This window comes from Anabrus simplex, chromosome 4 (assembly GCF_040414725.1).
Source record: "Anabrus simplex isolate iqAnaSimp1 chromosome 4, ASM4041472v1, whole genome shotgun sequence".
Classification (NCBI taxonomy): Eukaryota; Metazoa; Arthropoda; class Insecta; order Orthoptera; family Tettigoniidae; genus Anabrus; species Anabrus simplex.
The window spans coordinates 202071397-202094422 of NC_090268.1; the positions used below are offsets into that span (position 1 = coordinate 202071397).

Sequence of the window (23026 nt, forward strand, 5' to 3'; positions counted from 1 at the left end):
GGCCCATTTTTTCGCGTACATGTTTGGTCCTATAACATTTTCTCGTACAGTATATATGCACGAATTATAGCTCAGATAGAGGTAAACGCTTCGACCTGGTGCAAATTACGTACGATTTTCACAAAATGAAAATTATTATCCAAACCTAATGGACAGCTATAGTCTTGAAACTTGGTAGCTGTATCGTGGTTGAAACGTTCTACATTTTCGTTCTTTGATGCATTGTCGTATCTGCATCGTGTACACCGTAGATTGGTTTAGAATTTTAGCTCAGGAGTACAGGGTCCACATATTCCTTTCGTTTTTTCATCCACATTACTGTTTAACCACAAAATACCACGAAACGATGGTCTGCACCGTCATGAAAATTCCCTCCTCTTTCCACTAATTGTTGGAAGTAAAACATTAAACATTTGAACTTTTTGGAATTTCTCCGTCAGTTGCAGGTCAAGAGATAACTCTGTCAACTTTTAATTTTCTGGCGCACTGCAACACATCGTCCAACATTTAGTTTAGGGGAAGGGGATTACGAAGAATAAGGAAATTGAACTTTGAACTTTTCCATAGGTTACAGCCTAATAGCCATCACATTGACAAATTTAAAGTTTCTACCTCATCTGGAGTGGTCAATCTTAAATGTACCCCCTGTGGCTGGGGGACGCAGATAAAGAAAACACCCACGATATCCCCTGCTTTCGTGAGAGGCGACTAAAAGGGGCGACCAAGGGATGATTGTATTAGAACCATGAAACTACTTTTGATTAGTACCATCATGCGGGGAACACCATGGGTCGCATTTATTTGCGAGTAGTATCACTATATTAGGTACATAACAGGTTTGTGATTAGTAGCAGCCTAGGGTGGTTCACTGTGGGTTTCCAGTACGCGTGATTAGTACCGTGGTGAGAATCACCACGGGTATGAGCGTTGCCTGTGATTAGTACCACTATATGAACGACACCGTGGGTCTGCGTTGCCTGTGATTAGTACCCACTATGTGAGGAACACCACGGGAATACCGGCGCCCGTGATTAGTACACCTAGGTGAGGAATTCCATCGGTTTGCGTTGCGTATGAGTGGCGCCATTGTGTGAGAAACACCATAGGTCTGCGTTACCTGTACGACGTACAATACTTCTGAGTAGTATCATCATGTGTGGAACACTGTTAGTCTACGCTACTTTTGATTACTACCCCAAGAAGACAAATACCATGGTTCTCCTTTACTAGCGATAAGTACCATTATGAGGGGCCGTTGGCATTTTCGATTCAGTATTGTGCGTTAGAAGTAGTTCCTTTGTCAGTAATACTATTTTTTAATGATAGTTTTTGAGTCGGATCCTCTGATTGTTTTAAATTCATATCCATCCATTCATTCTTTATGACATTTTGGTCCTTGTATGATTTTGAACTTTTAATTTGTAAATTCATTTCGTACCTCTTACGGAGTTTGTGGATGTGCAGAGGTGAAAGAAGGTGCTGGGGTGAACAGGTCTCAAAATACGAAATTAAAGTTAATTTAACAAGGTTATATTTTCTTTGCAAAATCAAGAAATAACAAGAGTGGCAGGTACAGAGTAGCAAAGCAACCAATCGAAAATGTACAATTATAGTGTTACAGGATTTGGGCTCCGAGAGCCAGACACATAATTCTTTAGCAATGAGCTCAACTTTACTATAAGATTCAACAAAGGGGCAGAACACCCCAATCATGCCCAGGAGCTCTTGCTCCCAATTACACAGTAAAGCCTCCTCGAGGCACGCAGAAAAAATTTTTAAGAAAGAGCAACTCGCTCTTAAGTTCAAGCCTATCATAGGCCACACCAAATTCTACTTTCAAGCTGTCCTCCAAGTACATGAAAACAGGGGTAAAAATACCCAACCTACTGAGGCCTATTAAGAAAAGAAACAGGTCAATTACATGGCCTCTAAAATACCAGCTTGAGAAGAGGCGTTCTTGCACTCCTAATACACTTTATTTAAAACCTACTTGGCACTAGGCCGTTAATGCAAGGGCTAATCCCATCCTAAAGTGGTGACTTATACAAGAAAACGATTTACATTACATTAGAAGGGGAGAAATGGTTGTGAAAATAAGTTCACCTCAAAGCAATATGAGTGGGAGCTCGAGAGGGTTAAGCACTCTCTATCCCAATTTGTAGTTTAAAAAGATAGAGTTGATACCAAGTGTCTTTACATTTTAGAGGAAAGTTACATGGTAAAAGGCTTCGGACCTGCCCCGAGAGTTAAACTGCTGAGCTAGCAAGAAAAGAAGTTATTAGAAGGCCATTACCTGATGGTTGAACTGCTGCCCGAAGAAAGAGGCGCTTCCCGCCCCCTGCTACGTACTTTACACACTGATAGATGTTACTGAAGTGGCGCGGAGACCCGAAAATCAGCAGTTTATATGCCCTCGCGGAAAGTTCGAGGCGTTTCAGGAATGAGAACACCCGCCCACAATCATTTTATTGGCTAACAACGAAAACCCCTACACTAGATGAAGAAGAAACACATTATTGGTGGAAAATTAATTACAGAAATTCCTTATTGGTCGAATTCAAAGTTAGCGGAAAGTGGAGGGTTATACAGCCAACCTAAACAATGACAGAAAGAAATTTAACAAAGAACAAACTTATGAACACACAATTTCTCCAAAACACAGTTCTTTCACTTCGCACTAGGGTGCACGATTGTAGTTCTTAAGTGGTGTCCTCTAGAAGAGAATGTTCACACTTCTTGCTACAGATAAAACAAAATCGAATCGAAACTGACATAGTTCAGAACACTTCAAAATTTATAGTAATGACATCTTCTGAGAAATCGTTGAATTAATATGGAAGTTAAAGTTCAGGCTTCCTCCAGTAGAGGAGTTTTAACTGGCGCAAAGTTTGAATTAGCGGCGTGGAGGTGTACCTCCCGGTATAATAATAATAATATGAGGGGATGACTGTATACTGACACTTCTGAAGTTGTATTTTGACACGTCGTCAGAACGGAAATATAAAGATAGAAAGTTGTAATTACTTGGAAATTTTGGTACCGTAGTATACAATAATTTTATTACCTTACTACCAAGATACCCGTGCTTCGCTGCGGCTTCAATCAGTATGAAAGTTATTATTCAAAGTTTTACATTATGGAGAGTCCACTGTCAGCTGAGCCTGTAAAATACGTCCTCAGTTCGTACGTCAAACGGTTTTGGGGGAATGATTATTTATTTTATAATCTACCACTCGCTTGAACCCCGTACGGAAGAATTTGAATGTTTTAAACCCCATCTGGTTTAACATCTAGGACGTAAAAGCGACCAACTCGTGAAATTTTGATTTTGTAGTCTAATAGTAATGGAAGAATGAATACTTTTTTAAGGAGTGAGTGTTTTGAAATATTTATCAACATCTAGGATATAGAAGACAACCCTTCATAACAAAAGTTATGTTCGTGCCTGAAACAGTTTCGGTACTTTACACCTAGGACATAAAGGAAGACCCTTCTCGTGCAATTACAACTTTGTACTCCAACGGTTTTGGAGGGATGAATAATTTAGTTTACGGAGCTAACCTAATTTGACACTTTAGCGGTGGAACGTTTAAAAATATTGCCTATTTCACACCTAGGATTTGAAATATATACCGCTATTTGGAATTTTGTCATAGTACGTTAAACTGTTTCGGTGGTAGGAATGAGTATATATTTTTTGGATGTTAACCCCCATTAACTCTCTGAGGGGTTAAATTTGTTTTAAACCTTCTGTTATTTAACACCTAGTATATCTTTTGAAATTTTAACTTTGTAATTCAAACGGTTTCTCATCATTCCTCATCCCTCAGTTAAAACCCCTTACCGAGCTCGATAGCTGCAGTCGCTTAAGTGCGGCCAGTATCCAGTAATCGGGAGATAGTGGGTTCGAGCCCCACTCTCGGCAGCCCTGAGGATGGTTTTCCGTGGTTTCCCATTTTCACACCAGGCAAATGCCGGGGCTGTACCTTAATTAAGGCCACGGCCGCTTCCTTCCACTTCCTAGACCTTTCCTATCCCATCGTCGCCATAAGACATATCTGTGTCGGTGCGACGTAAAGCAAATAGCAAAAAAAAAAAAAAAAAAAAAAACCCTTAGGGGTGTATTGTTTGAAGTCCACTTCTTGTTTGTATCCTCATAAAAATAATTCAACTCCTTTTACACCCCGCTGTTGATTCCCACCCCCGGACCAACAAAAAATGCGGTTTCTTTATTTTTAAAGGAGATTCCAAACACCGATTTTCACGTCCGTAACATCCTTCGTTTTCGTGATATGTGTCCTCATACAAGAAATTAAACTCATTTTTCAAATCATTTACCCACCCTTAATTGGATTTTCCGAAAACAAAGGAATGCTTGTTTCTTTATTTTTAAAGATTCCAAATACAAATTTTCATGTCTGTAACATCTTCAGTTTTTGTGATATAAGTATCCTCATAAAAAATCAACCCATTTACAGCCCATTTTACACCCCCTTTAAGTGTATTTTACGGAAACAACAAAATACATGTTTTTTATTTTTATTTTTAGAGCAGATTCCACACACCATTTTTCACGCCTGTAATATCTCGAGATTTTGAGACACATCCTAATAAAAGTAATTCAACCCCTCCTTCAGTCCTTTTTACCCCCCCCCCCTGCCTGTCGTGAGAGGCGACTAAAAGGGGCGACCAAGGGATGATCGGATTAGAACCATGAAACTACTTGTGATTAGTACCACCACGCGGGTAACACCATGGGTCGTCATTACTTGCGCGTAGTGGCACTATATTAGGTACCATATGGGTTTGTGATTAGTAGCAATCAGGAGCACCGTGCGGTCAGGCTTTTACGGTACCTGTGATTAGTAGCACTATATGAGCGACACCACGGTTCTGGCTTGCCTATGATTAGTACCCACTATATAAGGAACACCACGGTATAGTACGAGTTCCTGTGGTTACTACACGTATGTGATGAAAACCATAGGTTTGCGTTGCCTGTAAATGGCGCCGCTATATGTGAAACACCATAGGTCTGTATTAGCTGTGCGAATTTCATTACCTGTGAGTAGTAGGGGAGACCGGGGCATGTTGTTACAATTTTTGGTTTTCATTTTTTTAAATTTTAAGGTGAATAGTAAATGAAATTACAATTTTGCTGATAGAAGGAACAAACTTTTATCATAAGAATAGCAGTTGAAAAATTCTAGAACATGCACACATTTGTCAATAAGATACATTATTATCAGATTAGGTATTCTGTAACAACATGCCCCACAGCGGGGCAGGTTGTTACATGCGAGGGGCACTTTGTTACATAGAGTAAAATGTCACTGAAAATATGATAAATATTTATAATTTTCATTTTAAATTCAAAATATGTTTAGCCCATTCATTAAATATAACATAATTATCTGTTCAGTCTTATCCTTGGCTTTGACAATATGAAAGTGACTTAGGTATGAGCGATGCTAGTAATGTCATTCCTTATGCAGCCAGTCCGTGGTATGAATGGTGTGAAAATGTTGCTCATCAGGTCAGTTGGTGCATGCATTTCAGTGGGCTTGGCAGACTGATATGTTTGTGACTCCTGGCTGGGTGAGGATAGCAACGGTAAACTACCTCACTCCTCATTTCCTTTGTACGCCTCTTCAGTGATGCCTAGGCCATCCATGACAGCTGATGGCGGAGTTGTTGAGGATCCAACCAGGCTTATGCCTTAGGACTGACCGTACATACACAATTAATATCATAGGTTATCACCTGCCCCTATGACCTAATTAACATCATTTTAAACCAATACTCTACTAGTTTATAATGGTCTGAGCTAAAGTTTATTCACGTAGCCTACAGTGAAGACAAAAAAATATGAAAAAATGCCCCTCTAAAATTATTTGTGTCGCAAACATGCAGTAATGCTGAATTTCCATCTTCTAATGTTTCTGGTAATTTGACACTATCTGTGCTAATGGTAACTGTGGATATACTTGAGCCAGGCTTGTTCCACGAAGAATCGTTACATGTATCAACGTGCCCCGCGTGGTAAGTAACAACTAGCCCCAGTAGCCGCCATCTTATATTTTGTGTTACAGTTAATCACAGAGGAAAGAGAGACTTATCTTACATTAGAAAACTAAGGCTTATGTCTTTGGGTTTAAATCACAAACAGAAAAAATCTGTTTACCTGTATATTTGATCACGTGGTTAAAGATCGGAAAGGTGCAAGACGCTGCCTAAACACACAGCGAAAATAAACTTTTCCATTTTAAAAATTTCACAGATCCACACGTAGCCTGAGACTCCCTTGGATTGTGAGGGACGGCAAGGTCAACACATTATATGGAGAGGGGTGCGCTGCTCCTATTGGTTTTTTCAGAAAGATGTTTGTAACAACCTGCCCCTGTAACAACTAGCCCCGGTCTCCCCTACCATAATGTGTGGAATACCGCGAGTCTACGATACTGTTGATTAGTACCGCACCATGTCAAATACCATGGTTCTACTTTGCAAGCGATAAGTACCATTATGAGAGTGCGATTACCTATATATTGGACCCCTTTAGCTTGCAAGCTTCATCAATTTAGTATTGAGCTATAGAAGCAGCTCCTTGGTCAGTATTACTATTGTTTTCCGTCAGTTTCTGAGACGGGGGGGCGGGTCGTCTCCACTGATTGTTTTAACTTCATATCCATCCGCTCATTTTTTCGTCCTCACGTTTTGAATTATGGTCAGTGGAGGATTTTGTGTGTATTTTTATTTTGTCATTGCATTTCGTACGATTAGGGGCCGATGACCTCGATGTTAGGCCCCATAAAACAACAAGCATCATCATCATCATTTTACCCCCCCCCCCAAATATGCATTACTTCATATTTAATTAAGATTAAAATTACCAATTTTCACGTCGGACACGTTACGTTTTTGAGATATACCCATTTTAAAAATTCACCCCCTTATCAGGCCTGTTCAACCCCCCCCCCCTCCTTAAGTTGGATTTCGAAAAACAAAAAACAATACGTGTTTCTTTATTTTTAAAGGAGATTCCAAAGAAAACTTTTTATGACGGAAACATCCTCAGTTTTTGAGATATAAGGATCCTCAAAAAGGTATTGAACCCCCACTGAAGTACTTTTTCCGAAAACAAACAAATAGGTGTTACTATTATTCTGATACAAAAATATGTATGTGTTTCCTTATTTTCAAAGGATATTCCAAATACCAATTTTCATGTCTATAACATTTTCAGTATTTGATTTATAAGTATCCCCCCTAAAAGGAATTCAACTGAGTTCAGTTTTCTTAACCCACTCCACCCCCAAAGTGGATTTTCCGAAAACAAAAAAAAATACGCGTTTATTTTAAAGCAGATTCCAAATACCAATTTTCATGTTTGTAACATCTTCAGTTTTTGAGATATAAGAATCCACATAAAAAGACTTTCAACCCTTTTTCAGGCCTGAAGTGTTTTTTCCAGAAACAAACAAATACGTGCTACTTTTATTTTTAAAAGGGATTAAAATAACCAATAGTCGCGTCTGTAACGTGTTATGTTTTTTATATACTGTATATATATTCATTTTAAAAATTCAGCCCCGTTGTCACTCCTCTTCACCACTCATTAAGTAGAATTTCCAAAACAGAAAGAAATACGTGTTTCTTTAATTTTAAAGGAGATTCCAAATGCCAGTTTTCATGTCTGTAACATTCCTGTTTTTGAATTATAAATATCCACATAAACAAATTCAACCTCTTTACGGGCCGATGACCTCGATGTTAGGCCCCTTTAAACAACAAGCATCATCATCATCATCAACCTCTTTACAACACCCCACTGAAGTGCTTTTTCCGAAAACAAACAAATACGTTTTACTATTATTTTTCAATGGGATTAAAAATATCAATTTTAAATTATTATGTTTATATATAGGGTTATTAGACATCCGTTTAACATTATCATCTCATTTCTTTGTGAAAACCACGAACCTATTACGCTGGCGTAGCAAGAGGAGAGGTGATACTCCCACGTGGCGCCTCTCAGGTGGTGGATAAGGGGGTCCTAACCGGCTTGCCGGCGGACTTGAGGGAAATAAAATTCCTCTCGCGAACCAAACACACTACCCCCTGCGGGTGGGGGACGCACATGTAGAATACACCCGCGGTATCTCCTGCCTGTCGTAAGAGGCGACTAACAGGGGCCCAAGGGGCTCTTAACTTGGGAGTGTGGATTGGCGACCCTGGGGCCCTTAGCTGAGTCTTGGCATTGCTTCCACTTACTTGTGCCAGGCTCCTCACTTTCGTCTATCCTGTCCGACCTCCCTTGGACAACTCTTATTTTTTTCCGACCCCGACGGTATTGGAGCATTCGAGGCCTAGGGAGTCTTTCATTTTCACGCCCTTCGTGGCCCTTACCTTTCTTCGTCCGTTACTTCATTTTTCGAAGTGACGGAACCCTTCTTTTTTTTTTCGCTCTCTACCCCCTGTGGGTGGGAGGCGCAGACGAATAATACACCCACGGTATCCCCTGCCTGTCGTGAGAGGCGACTAAAAGGGGCGACCAAGGGATGATTGAATTAGAACCATGAAACTACTTTTGATTCGTACCATCACGCAGGGAACACCATGCGTTGCCTGTACTTGCGAGTAGTACCACTATATTAGGTACGAAATAGGTTTGTGATTAGTAGCAGTAAAGAGGCTGGTATGTGGGTTTCCAGTACCCGTGCGTCGTACCCATGTGAGCAACACCGCGGGTCTGGGCGTTGCCTGTGAGTTGTACCACTATATGAGCTACACCGTGGGTCTGCGTTGCCAGTGATTAGTACCCACTATGTGAGGAACACCACGGGAATACCGGCACCCGTGACTAGTACACCTAGGTGAGGAACCTCATCGGTTTGCTTTGGCTATGAGTGGCGCCATTGTGTGAGAAACACCATAGGTCTGCGTTACTTGTACGAAGTACAATACTTGTGAGTAGTACCATCTTGTGCGGAACACCGTGAGTCTTCGCTACTTTTGATTCGTACCCCAACATGACAAATGCCATGGTTCTACTTTTCGCGACATGTACCATTCTGAGGGGCCTTAGACCTGGATTTTGGACCCGTTTAATTATCAAGCATCCTCGATTCAGGATTGTGATTTATAAGTGGTCCCTTGGTCAGTAATACTATTATTTAAGATCTTTTTTTTGAATCGGATCCACTGTTTTTGTTTTTATTTGTACTTTTTGGGGGGTTCATATCCATCCATTCATTCTTCATGACATTTTTTAAATTTTGGTCAGTGGATGATTTTGACCTTTTCGTTTGTCATTTCATTTCGTACCATTAGGGGCCGATGATCTTGATGTTAGGCCCCTTAAAACAACAAGCATCATCATCATCATCATCATCATCATGAACTCCTCTATTGGTAAAACAGTGAAACTGAAACTACACCTACTTAGAACTTTACTCAAAAGATGTCACCACTGAAATATGATGTAATTTTGTTATTGTGAAGTTTCCTAAACTGACTGAATTTCTCCTGGTTTTGTTTGCCATTCATCAAGAAGTTTGCACTTTCTTCCATAGATGACACTACAAAAATGTATGATCATGCACCCTGGTGCGAAGTGAAAGAACTTATAATTTAAAGAAGTTTTGTATTTCTAGGTTTGTGTAACCGATTGATGTTCATTTATATTTGGGTTGGCAATATTTCCTTTTCTTTCCGCCAGTTTTGAATCTAGCCAATCCCTAATTTCTATAATTAATTTTCAACCTATCACCGGCTTCTTGTTCGATTCTGAGTGTAACTTTGAAATGGACCAATTAAATTGAGGGGGTGTGGCTGGTTTTGTCTTGAATGATCTCGAACCTTCCCTGAGGTTTTATAAACTGCGGCTTTTCACGTTTCTTGGCCAATTTGATCGTCATCTTACTGAGTGTGTGTGTCAAAGCAGGAGGTCTACAGAACATCTACAAGGTAATGGCCACATAACTTTATTCTTTCTTGCTAGATCCGTAGTTTAACCCGAGGGAAATGTTCGACTCGTTAGTATGTAACAACGTTTCTGAAATGTAACTTTCTTCCGGCTAATGTAAAAACTTCATAAAATCTTTACCTTAAATCGGGGATAGAGTGTGAATTACCCTCTCGAGCTCCCCTTCATCTTGGTTTGAGGTGATTACGTTTTATACCTGTTTTTTATTCTGTAATGTGGTAAAGTAATTTATATACGAGTCACCTCAGTAGTTTGGGAATAGCCCCTGTTTCATCGGCCTAGAGCCCCTTAGGTTTTTTAGCGTTCTTATCTTGGAGAGCAGTACGCCTCCATTCAGTTTGTTTTTCGGGCCATTTACTTAACCTGTTCTTTACCGCAAAGGCCCTATAGGTTGGGTACGAGATACCCCTGTTTCAATTTGTAAGTGTGGCCAATGAGTGTAAGATTTTTGGTGTTGCCTTGAGTAGGCTTGAGAAACTGAGAGCCTGTTAGCTATTTTTCAAGTTTTGTAATTGTAAAGAGTGCCTCTGGGAGGCTTGATATTGTTTTTAGGGAGCAACTGCTCTTCGATTAAGGGGATTTCTGCCCTTGGATAAATGGTTCCTTAGTCTGAATCAAGGGTTTTGTAAACTGGATCCTGTATCTCTGACATTGTAAACTAGAGGCTTAAAGCCCAAAATCGTTAAAGTTCTGGATTTTGGATTTTCCTAGTCTTGTACCTGATATTCTGTTGTTTGTGACTTTCTTTTTGAAGAAATATAACCTTCAGTTCAAATTTTAAATTAACTTTGATCTTGTAGTTAGACCCATTCAAGCCCGCACCTTCTTTAACCTCTTTCTGCTCCACGGGTAACCCCGGAATATTATTAATTCAGGTTCTATCATAGTCTTTCTCCGTCTGCTCATAGTTCATGGGTCTATCATTTGATTCGCGCCGCGGTCGCCCGACAGAACATTTCCCGCACTGCGTATAAACACTGTTCTTCATTCTCGGAATACTATCTCGGACCTCGACGATGGCGAAGCATACGCGTACTATCACTTCGCTAGGTGAATAGCAACCTTCCACTGGCGAACATGTTCTGCATGACTCGAACGCGAAATAAGAACGTCAGTTGTGACTGTCTATCCGAATAGTATTCGATCTCCAGTTCAGACAAATGCGTTTAAACGCAATTAAAGCTCAGAATGCCTACGCTTCTCACTAACACGAGGTAAAGTGATATCTAAGTAGAAATAAAATGTCAGAGTGTCAGCGTGTCAGCGTGTCTTAACGAATCACTTTGCAAATACGAACCGAATGTCACAAGTGCCCCTCCACGCTCTCTGCGGCTAAATTTATCATCTCGGTTATCTCCTTTCTGAATGTTCTTCACTTCAGTTTCTCCCGGTCTCATCCAATCATCAAGTAGTGGTTATTAACATGACGCTTCAACTCATTGGCAGGCTAGTTGTGCGTCCTCTCGTGGATTCGAATCCACCCCTGTTCATGTGGCCTGGAGTTACACTTTCTGTCTATTGTTCGAGCTTCGCCTTTTTCTTGACCTCCGCTCTGTATGTTCCTCGACGTTAGTTGAGATTTGTTGTGATTTTATAAATTGGCTCAGTTGCGATCTTTTACAAATTTTATAGAACATTTTCGTCACGCTCCTTTTCACCGTGAGCCTGGATATCGAGTGTTTTGTTTCTCATAGCCCTATTGTCTTGCCGTGCTCCAACTTTTTTGCCTTTTCCTCGCCCGTTCCTTAAGAAAATTTATGAGAGTGTTATTTTTACCACCCGCTCGTTCTCGTCGAAGCCACTTGCAAGTCAACCTCGGTTTTCTCTCACTTGCTATACAAGATTTATTTCATTGTCCGTTTTTTTTTTTTTTTTTTTTTACAGAATAAATACAATTGATGCTAAGAGACTCTTCCAATCAGCTCGTATTGTTACGGGTTCAACATCTGAGGCGCCAGAAAATGTTTCTGTCCTATGCTGCAAATTTGCGACAGATGTCACTTCACCCAAGCTATCCTTGCGTTTCCACAACGGAAACCGTCGGCTGTACGCTGCTTATCGTGGAGCAACGCGGCCGGTTGGAATACGCTTAGATAGCAATCACAGATTGGTTGATGTACCTTCGTTTCCGTCTCTTGTCAGACAATCAAGGTGGGATACCTCCGTGGATAATACGACGACCTTAAATCATACTGGATTTGTACACCGGCCCGAAGGAGCACACGATCCCCTCGATTTATCGGCGGCTCTTCCTGTCCGTTATTGGCCGGTATCCAGATTCAGTCGTTTACACGGATGGTTCGAGGGCAGAACCGAAAGTGGGCTGTATGTTCGTTTTCGTCAGTTATAGGTTTCTTTTCTTCTCCCGGAAACATGTAGTGTGTACACAGCAGACCTCTATGCTATTTGTGAAGCTCTGCGGTACATGGTGTCCGTTGAGCGCCCACACTTTCTGCTGTGAACAGACTCCTTGAGCTCGCTACAATCTATTGATACTTGTTTCCCTTGGCACCGTCTGGTGCAGCGGATCCAGGACCTGCTGGCTCGGTGTTTGGATGTCGTCATCAGAATCACATTTATGTGGCTCACAAACCACATGGGTGTAGAGGGAAACAAGTTAGCTGATAAGGCTACCAGGGAGGCTGTTACATTGCCCCCGTTGCCTTACAAGGTTCCAGCAAGTGATATTCGTTCTTAGCTTAGACATTTGGTTATATACTGTTGGGAGATGGAGTGGCAGGCCACTCAACTTCCAAACAAGCTGTGAGCGATAAAAGATAACGAAGATGTGGAGGACTTCCCTTCGGGCTTCTCGGAGGGAAGCAATGGTATTATGTCGTCTTCGGATCGGCCACGGTATAGTAACGCATTCCTGTTTAATGAAAGGAGAACCCCTTGCGGTGTGTACTTGCGGCGATCATCTTACCGTGGTACACATCCTTACGGAGTGCGTGGAGCTGGTCGATCTGCGCCGTAGGCTAACATTCCCGATTTCCATCTCCCTCATCCTGCGAGGTAATGAGCAGTCAGCAGACCTCGTCATCCGTCTTATGAGGGATAGTGATCTTTTTTATCGTGTGTAATATTGTCCTTTGGCTTAGTGTATTTGTGTGAACTGCGCTTTTATCCCATTGACTCTATTTTAGTTCGTGTTTGCTTATTTTAAAGTGTTATTTTAACTTCTAACATGAATTATATTATACATTATATATCCTTCTAGGCAATCCCTTATTGCATTATCACCTCTATTTTCTATACTTTATTAGAAAATAAGGCATAGCGAATTAGGTCTACTGATTGTTTTAATCTCAAAATCATTTTTCATCACCATTTCTTTTTAAACTCTAACGAAGTGGTTACATTTTAAAAAAAATTTACTATTCAGTCATGTCGTCCATCTCGTACCATTAGGGGCCGAAGACCTTAGATGTTAGGCCCCTTTGAACAGCAACATGATGATGGTGATGATGATGATGATGATGATCATCATCATCGTTTTATTAATTTGACTTTCTTTGGTTTGTGTTTATGTATTTAATGTGTTTTTTAAAATATTAATTTACATGATATATTATTGCATTTGAGGCAGTGTCTTAGCCACGAACCTGCTACGCAGGCGTCGCAGGGGGAGAGGTGATACTCCCACGTGGCGCGTCCCAGGTGGCGGATAGGGGGGTCCTAACCGGCTTGCCGGCGGACTTGAGGGAAATAAAATACCTCTCGCGGACCAAACACACACCCCCTGTGGGTGGGGGAGGCAGACGAATAATACACCCACGGTATCCCCTGCCTGTCGTGAGAGGCGACTAAAAGGGGCGACCAAGGGATGTTTAAATTGGAACCATGAAACTGCTTTTGATTCGTGCCATCACGCGGGGAACACCAAGGGTTGCTTTTACTTGTGCGTAGTACCACTACATTAGGTACGAAATTGGTTTGTGATTAGTAGCACACAGGAGCACCACGCGGTCGGCTTTTGCAGTACCTGTGTTTAGTACCACCATATGAGCAGGACCATGGGATGATAGCTACCATGGTTCTGCCTTGCCTATGATTAGTACCCACTATATGAGGAACACCACGGGATAGGGAGAGGTCCCTGTGGTTAGTACTCTTCTGTGATGAACACCATAGGTTTGCGTTGCCTGTAAATGGCGCCGCCAAGTGGGAAAACATAGGTCTGTATTAAATGTCGAATTTCATAAGCTCAGAGTAGTACAATAATGTGTGGAATGCCGCAAGTCTCTGCTACTTTTGATTAGTACCGTAACAGGACAGCTACCATGGTTCTATTTTGATAGCGATAAGTACCGTTATGAGGGGCCGATAACTTCGATTTAGGATCCCCTTTTGACTGCACGCATAATCGATTCAGTGTTATGCTATAGCGGTAGTCCCTTGGTCAGTAATACGATATTGTCACGTCCGTTTATGTGACTATGCGATATTGCGGGTCGCAACCACTGATTGTTTTAAATTCATGTCCATCCATTCATTATTCGTTGTCACATTTTTGAATTCTGGTCAGTGGAGAATTTTAGACTTTTAATATGTCATTCCATTTCGTCTCATTTCGTACCATTAGGGGCCGATGACCTAGATGTTAGGCCCCTTTAAACAACAATCATCATCAGCAGTGTCTTAGTCTACCATAATCTATCATCTATCATTTTACCGAAAATAAAACATCGCTAACTAGATCCACTGATTATCTTAATTTCACAGTCTTTGTTGATTTCATTTGTATTAAATTCTTGTCATTGGATACATTTTAAAATTGTGATTATCATATCATGTCGTACCATTAGTGGCCGATGACCTAGACGTTAGGCCTCTGTAAACAACTTGCATCATCATCATCATCATCATCATCGATAGCCTTCACTTATATTTGGAAGTGTCAATCTGAAAATGGAATTCTAAATTAATATCTGTTTATGTTGTTTCAGTGTGTGAAGTTGAGTCTAGAGGCTTACCCGACAAAGGAAAGAGATTCTTGGGTTCTGGATTGGCCAGGACAAGCCATTCTGTGTATTTCAATGACCTACTGGACATCTGAAGTGCACGAAGCCATCAGGAAAGGCCTGAAAGGTCTTGAAGACTATCTGGCTGTTAGTAATGAACAAATCAACAGGATTATCGTTCTGGTCCGCGGCTACCTCAGTTTACAAAATCGCATAACATTAGGTTCGTTGAATTTATGAATACTTACTTTTTCTTTCGAATGTACGTAACAACCGAGACTGCCATGTGGAGAAAAATAGAATTTAATGGAACTGCTCCATGTGTCTTAGATGATGATGATGATGATGATGCTTGGTGTTTTAAGGGGCCTAGCATCGAAGGTCATCGACCCATGTGTCTTAGAGTTTGTTTGTGTGTGTGTGAATGAGGGAAAGACAGACTGACAGAGTGAAAGAATGCATGAGAGGACAGGAATTGTGAAGTATGTACATGTTACCTTCAGTGTATATTTCACAGTATTATTTAAGTATTGTGTAAGCAATGTAAATAGTGCACATTATATCTAATATTCAGATCTAGGGAATAGTTTACCCGCTGTGGGTGGGTGACGCAGATGAAGAAAACTCCCACGACACCACCTGCCTGTCGTAAAAAAGGCGACTCCACGAACCTGCTACGCAGGCGTAGCAGGGGGAGAGGTGATACTCCCACGTGGCGCGTCCCAGGTGGCGGATAGGGAGGTCCTAACCGGCTTGCCGGCGGACTTGAGGGAAATAAAATACCTCTCGCGGACCATACACACTACCCCCTGCGGGTGGGGGACGCACATGTAGAATACACACGCGGTATCCCCTGCCTGTCGTAAGAGGCGACTAAAAGGGGCGACCAAGGGCTGATTGAATTAGAACCATGAAACTAATTTTGAATCGTACCATCACGCGGGGAACACCATAGGTTGCCTGTATTTGCGAGTAGTACCACTAAATTCGGTACGAAATAGGTTTGTGATTAGTAGCAGTAAAAGCCTGGCCTGGTGGATTCCAGTACCCGTGCGTCGTACCCATGTGTGCAACACCGCGGGTCTGGGCGTAGCCTGTGAGTTGTACCACTATATGAGCAGCACCGTGGGTCTGCGTTGCCTGTGATTAGTACCCACTACGTGAGGAACACCACGGGAATACCGGCGCCCGTGTTTAGTACACCTAGGTGGGGAACCTTCTCGGTTTGCGTTGACTCTGAGTTGGGCCATTATGTGAGACACACCATAGGTCTGCGTTACTTGTACGTATTGCAATACTTGTGAGTAGTACCATCTTTTGTGGAACACCGTGAGTCTTCGCTACTTCTGATTAATACCCCAACATGACAGATACCATGGTTCTATTTTACTCGCGACATGTACCATTCTGTGGGGCCTTAGACGTAGATTTTGCACCCCCTTTAGACACCAAGCATCATTGTGCTTTATAAGTGGTTCCTTGGTCGGTAATAATGTTATTTTCGATCTGTATTGAGTCGGATCCACTGGTTTTTGTTTTTGTTTGTTTGTTTTGTGTTTTGTTGAGTTCCTGTCCATCCATTCATTCTTCATGCCATATTTTATTTTTATTTTGGTCAGTGGATGCCTTTGCAATTTTTGTTCTTTCATTTCGTACCATTAGGGGTCGATGACCTTTGATGTTAGGCCCCTTAAAACAACAAGCATCATCATCATCATCATCTATTTTACTCGTGACATGTACCATTCTGTGGGGCCTTAGACGTGGATTTTGCACCCCCTTTAGACACCAAGCATCATTGTGCTTTATAAGTGGTTCCTTGGTCTGTAATAATGTCATTTTCGATCTGTATTGCGTCCGATACACTGGTTTTTGTTTGTTTGTTTTGTGTTTTGTTGAGTTCCTGTCCATCCATTCATTCTTCACGCCATATTTTATTTTTATTTTGGTCAGTGGATGCCTTTGCAATTTTTGTTCTTTCATTTCGTACCATTAGGGGCCGATGACCTTCGATGTTAGGCCCCTTAAAACAACAAGCATCATCATTATCATCATCATCATCATCATCATCATCATCATCATCATCATAAAAAAGGCGACTAAAAGGGGCGACCAAGCGATGATGACATTTGAAGCATGAGAATACTAGTGATTAGTTCGATTATGTGCGGAACAAATAGGGTGGAAGTTACATGCGACTAGTACCACCTTGAGAGGAAAACCATGGGTCTGTGTTACATAGGAGCAATACCATTATGCGAAAACACAACGGGCCTGGGCGTTGTTTGTGATAATGGTCATCGTTTGTATTCCACGGTTCCACTGTGTTCAGAATGAGTCTGCGTTACCAATGAGTAGTACAACTTTATGTGAAACAACATGGGACTACGTTGCCTGTGTACCCCCTGTGGGTGGGGGACGCAGATGAAAAATACAACCACGGTATCCCCTGCCTGTCGTAAGAGGCGACTAAAAGGGGCCCAAGGGGCTCTCATCCTGGGAGTGTGGATAGGCGACCACGGGGCCCTTAGCTGAGTCCTGGCATTGCTTCCACTTACTTGTGCCAGGCTCCTCAATTTCGTCTACCCTGTCCGACCTCCCTTGGTTAACTCTTGTTCTTTTCCGTCCCCGACGGTATTAGAGCATTCGAGGCCTCGGGAGTCTTTCATTTTCACGCCCTTCGTGGCCCTTGCCTTTCTTCGTCCGTTACTTCATCTTTCGAAGTGACGGATCCCTTCTATCTTCGTTTCTCTCTCTCCTTACCCCCTGTGGGTGGGGGACGCAGACGAATAATACACCCACGGTGTCCCCTGCCTGTCGTGAGAGGCGACTAAATGGGGCGACCAAGGGATGACTGAATTGGAACCATGAAACCACTTATGATTCGTACCATTACGCGGGGAACACTATGGGTTGCCTGTACTTGCGAGTTGTACCACTATATTCGGTATATACGAAATGGGTTTGTGATTAGTAGCAGCCTGACCGGGGGGTTTCCAGTACCCGCGCGTCGTACCCATGTGAGCAACACCGCGGGTCTGGGCGTAGCCTGTGAGTTGTACCACTATATGAGCGACACCGTGGGTCTGCGTTGCCTTTGATTAGTATCCACTATGTGAGGAACACCACGGTGCCCGTGGGACCGGCATCCGTGCCTAGTACACCTAGGTGAGGAAACTCATTGGTTTGCGTTGGCTATGAGTGGCGCCATTGTGTGAGAAACACCATAGGTCTGCGTTACCTGTACGAAGTACAATACTTGTGAGTAGTACCGTCTTGTGTGGAAAACCGTGAGTTTCGCTACTTTTGATTAGTACCCCACCATGACAAATACCATGGTTCTACTTTACTCGCGACGTATACCATTCTGTGGGGCCTTAGACATGGATTTTGCGCCCCTTTAGACATCAAACATCATTGTGCTTTGAGTGGTCCCTTGGTCAGTAATCAATTATGTATCATTTTGTTTGAGTCTGATCCATTGTATTTTGTTTTTTGTTTCTTTTTTTTTGTTGGCTTCATGTCCATCCATTTATTCTTCAAGACATTTTTTTTTGGTCAGTGGATGAATATGATATTTTGTTTTTTTGTTCTTTTATTTCGTACCATTAGGGACCGATGACCTCGATGTTAGGCCCCTTTAAACAACAAGCATCATCATCATCATCCCGTTGCCTGTGACCGCCCGTGGGTGGGGGACGCAGGTACAAAATACACCCACGGTATCCCCTGCATATCATGAGAAGAGAATAAGAAAGTAACACCCCAATCGCTCGGGGCCTCAGATGAAGAATACACCCCTAGTATCCCCTGTCTCTCGTAAGAAGCCACTAAAGGGGGCGAGCTAGGCTCGTACACGGCCTGTGGTTTGGTAGGCTGCCATGTTTTGAACCCCTGTGGATGGTAGGACTTGAATAAATCCATAGGTAATCCCTGCTTATCCTACTCGAAGGCGACTGAAAGGATCATGTGGCCATCCGTCCAGAATTAATTAATTAATTAATTAATTAATTAATTAATTAATTAATATGGTTGTTGTTTGTTTGAATGTATGTTCCCACGATCCTACTACGCTAGCGTAGCAGGGGGAGAGGTGGTACTCCCACGTGGCGCGTCCCAGGTGGCGAATAGGGCGTCCTAACCGGCTTGCCGGCGGACTTGAGGGAAATAAAGTACCTCTCGCGGACAAACTACCCCTTGCGGGTGGGGGACGAACATGTAGGATTCACGCGCGTTATCCCCTGCCTGTCGTGAGACGCGACTACAAGGGGCCCAAAAGCCTCTCAACTTGGGAATGTGGATTGGCGACCACGGGGCCCTTAGCTGAGTCTCGGCATTGCTTTCACTTACCTGTGCCAGGCTCCTCACTTTCGTCTATCCTGTCCGACCTCACTTGGACAACTCTTGTTCCTTTCCGACCCCAACGGTATTAGAGTATTCGAGGCCTAGGTAGTCTTTCATTATCACGCCCTTCGTGACCCTTGCCTTTCATCGTCCGTTACTACTTCATTTTTCGAAGTGACGGATCCGTTCTTTCCTCTTCTTTTTCTCTCTCTCCACCCCCTGTGGGTTGGGGACGCAGACGAATAATACACCCACGGTATCCCTGCCTGTCGTGAGAGGCGGCTAAAAGGGGCGACCAAAGGAAAATTGAATTAGAACCATGAAACTAGTTTTAATTTGTACCATCACGCGGGGAGCACCATATGTTTCCTGTGCTTGCGAGTAGTACCACTATATTAGGTATGAAATACGTTTGTGATTGTTACCGTGTTTTTGTGGTAGTTATGCATGAAAGAAGGTGCTGGGTGGTGAATAGGTCTCAAGCTACTAAAGTGAAATTAATTTTAAAATTTAACAAGGTTATATTTTCTTTTCAAAATTAGGTAACAACAAATAGAACAGGTACTTAGTAGCCGAAACACGATTGAAAAATACATTTACATAGGTACCCCATTTGGGGCTTCAAAAGTCAGAAACATAATTCTTGAGCAATGAGCCCAACCTTACAATGAACACCATACAACAAAGGGGCCGAAAACCCCCAAACATGCCAGAAACATTTGCTTCCAATTACACCCAAAAGCCTCCTTGAGGCAGAAACACAATTTTCATACGAAATGGGTTTGTGATTAGTAGCAGCCTGACCGGGGGGTTTCCAGTACCCGCGCGTCGTACCCATGTGAGCAACACCGCGGGTCTTCCACCTTTAAGCTGTCCTCAAAGGACATATACACAGGGGTAAAATACCCAACCTACTGAGGTCTGTTAAATGACAAGAAGGTTAATACATGACCTCTAAAATACAATTTGAGAGGAGGCGAACTTGCACTCCTAATACACTTTGCTTAAGACCTACTTGGCACTAGGCCGTTAATACAAGGGCTAATCCCATACTACAGAGGTGACTTAATAGCAATTTACATTACATTACGGAAGAATTGGTTGGGAAAAATAAGTTCACCTCAAGACGATGTGAGTGGGAGCTCGAGAGGGTTAAGCACTCTCTATCCCGATATGTCGTTTTAAAAGAGAATATATGAAAAGAGTAGTTACATTTTAGGAAAAGGTTACATGGTTGAACGCTTAGAACCCGCCCCGAAAGTTAAACTGCTGAGCTAGCAAAGAAAGAAGTTATTAATCGGCCATTACCTTGTTGTTGACCGCTGCCGAAGAAAGAGGCGCTTCCCGCCCCCTGCTATGTACTTAACACACTGAAAGATGGAACAGAAGTGGCGCAGAGACCCAAAAATCAGCAGTTTATATCCTCTCGTGGAAGGTTCTAGGCGTTAGGGGAATGAAAACACCCGCCCACAATTATTTTATTGGCTAGGTTACAGAAACATATCCAAGTTGGGGGGAAATACATCGGATTGGTCGGAAATTACTAAAAGAAATTCGGGATTGGATAAATCTAAAACAAGGGGAAAAAGAGGGGTATACAGCCAACTTAAACAATAACAGAAAGAAATTTAACAAGAAACAAACATTTTAAATAAAAATTTCTCCAACAAAATAGTTCTTTGACTCCGCACTAGGGTGCACTATTGTTGATCTTCAGTAGTGAGACAGTATTAATACACTGTCTCCTTGTTTGACATTTTCGAGTTGGAGTCTATCTCCGTGGAAATTATTTCACTTTATCTCCCTGCGAGATATGGACTTAATCCTCATAGTAACTTAAATTAATGAACTGCTTCCTTCTCCTACGACTGTGGGTGAGTTACTATTTATTTGAAACTTGATTATACGCAACTACTCGAAGTTACATCGGGTCTGTAAACGCTGTTGGTTAATAAGCCCTACCGGGAGTCGTTTAATTTCCGTGGACTGTAACCTACTGCGCAACCTCTGGCGCATCCCGATCCTGGAGTAACGAAAGCCAACTTCCGCTTACCGTTGTAAGAGGAAGAGAGAGGGGGTCTGACAGGAGTGTTATCTGATAACTCAATCTGATACTCGAGAACATCAGTAACTCCTAGCTTGCTAGTAAACACATCAGGGAAATCATTACATAGAACACGAATACGTTCAGCTTCCTCCTCACTTAAATGGCTGAGATCCAATTTATCAATTTCACCAACTCCTTCCGGCACTGACTCATCTACATAGGAAACCTTGATTGCACACGAGGAAAGATCCCTAAAATTAAATTTAGAATCAGGAGAAAATTTAAAGAAAAACATCCTAGCTTGAAGATCCATAACTAGTCCCGTTTTCGACAAGAAACCTGTCCCTAAAATCATGTTGCAAGACAGGTTAGGTGCCACAAGGCACGTGATTTTCCAGGTGAAATTCCCAATTCTTACTTTTACCTTTACAGCCCCCAGAATTTCCAACTTGTTCCCATTAGCAGCCACACACTTCACACCAACAGGTAATAATTCATCCAGTTTACAAGCACTCTTCAGCTTGGAATACCATCCAAAATTAATCACGTTGACAATACTGCCAGAATCAATCAAAGCTAACAGGGGTTCGTTATTTACTTCCACTTCAGCAAAGGTACCCTGGGAAACACCACAGGTAGAAATCTTATTACACCTTTGGGGACAGATAACCTTAGCAGAACCCGGAGGCCTTCCAAAATTAGAATTTTTATACTTTATTTGGGAAACTCCTAGTCATTGACCGGATTTAGGAGCAGACAAGGGGCAATTATTCTTAAGATGCTGAGCAGATCCGCAAGTATAGCAACAACCCCTGGAGTTGCGTTTAACTACAGTACAAGCATTCCTGAGGTGATTCCTAGAACCGCAGTTAAAACACTTCTTGGCATTGGCATCATTATACATAGAAGAGTGGACAGGAGGAACAGGTTTGGCGGGTGGAGGTAAACTTACAGTTCTGGAGGCATCTCCATGCTTGACGTCTTCAGCGAAGGAGCATGCAACCTCCAGTTCATCAAAATTAGTGGGGCACTTACTCAGGGAAAGGTAGGACCTGTATGAAGGAGAGATCCCTTTTAAAATTCTTGCCACCATTTCTTCCTCGGGAACAGTAATTTTGAAAACTTTACAGAAAAATCTGAGGTCAAGGATATAAGAAAGTAAATTTTCATGAAGGAACTGCATCCGAAAACAATGTTGAGGAATTAAGCTCTGTAACGCCAAGGAGGGAATAAATTTTTTCAACACCGATTCATGAAATTCATCAACCTTAAGTTTTGATGAAATGGCCTCTGAGATTTCCCGTTTCAGAATACCTTCACAATGGGAGAAAAGAGCACGAAGGATACCCAAATCATCGATAGAATAAACTTTACCGGAATCTTTCATTTCTACTAGAAACCGCAGAAAACGAATGCTTTCCTCAATCGAATCTACTGAGAAATTTTTCACCCCATGGAAAAGCTCCTTTAAAGGGTTGTAGGTGGGAGTAAGGCTCATTTTAGACAACAAACTTTCCAGGACGGGAGAGGCAGCACAACATAAGCCTTGGTTATTAGGAGGGGTAACTACATGGTTTGAGGAACACTGAAACATAGGGTCAGAAGGATTACATTTTTGACTGATTTTTAGGTTATCCATATCTCTCCTGGCAATCATCAGGTCCAGCTCAGCGGAAATGCTAG

General features: G+C 42.1%; 1 protein-coding gene across 1 annotated transcript in view; it reads left to right on the top strand.

Moving 5' to 3' along the window:
• Dhc36C (Dynein heavy chain at 36C) overlaps window positions 1-23026 on the top strand; it is a 911918-nt gene that overhangs the window by 119874 nt on the left and 769018 nt on the right. The window contains exon 9 of the mRNA XM_068227203.1: window positions 14938-15175. Within this exon, the coding sequence (XP_068083304.1) occupies window positions 14938-15175 (238 nt within the window). The remainder of the gene's footprint in view (window positions 1-14937; window positions 15176-23026) is intronic.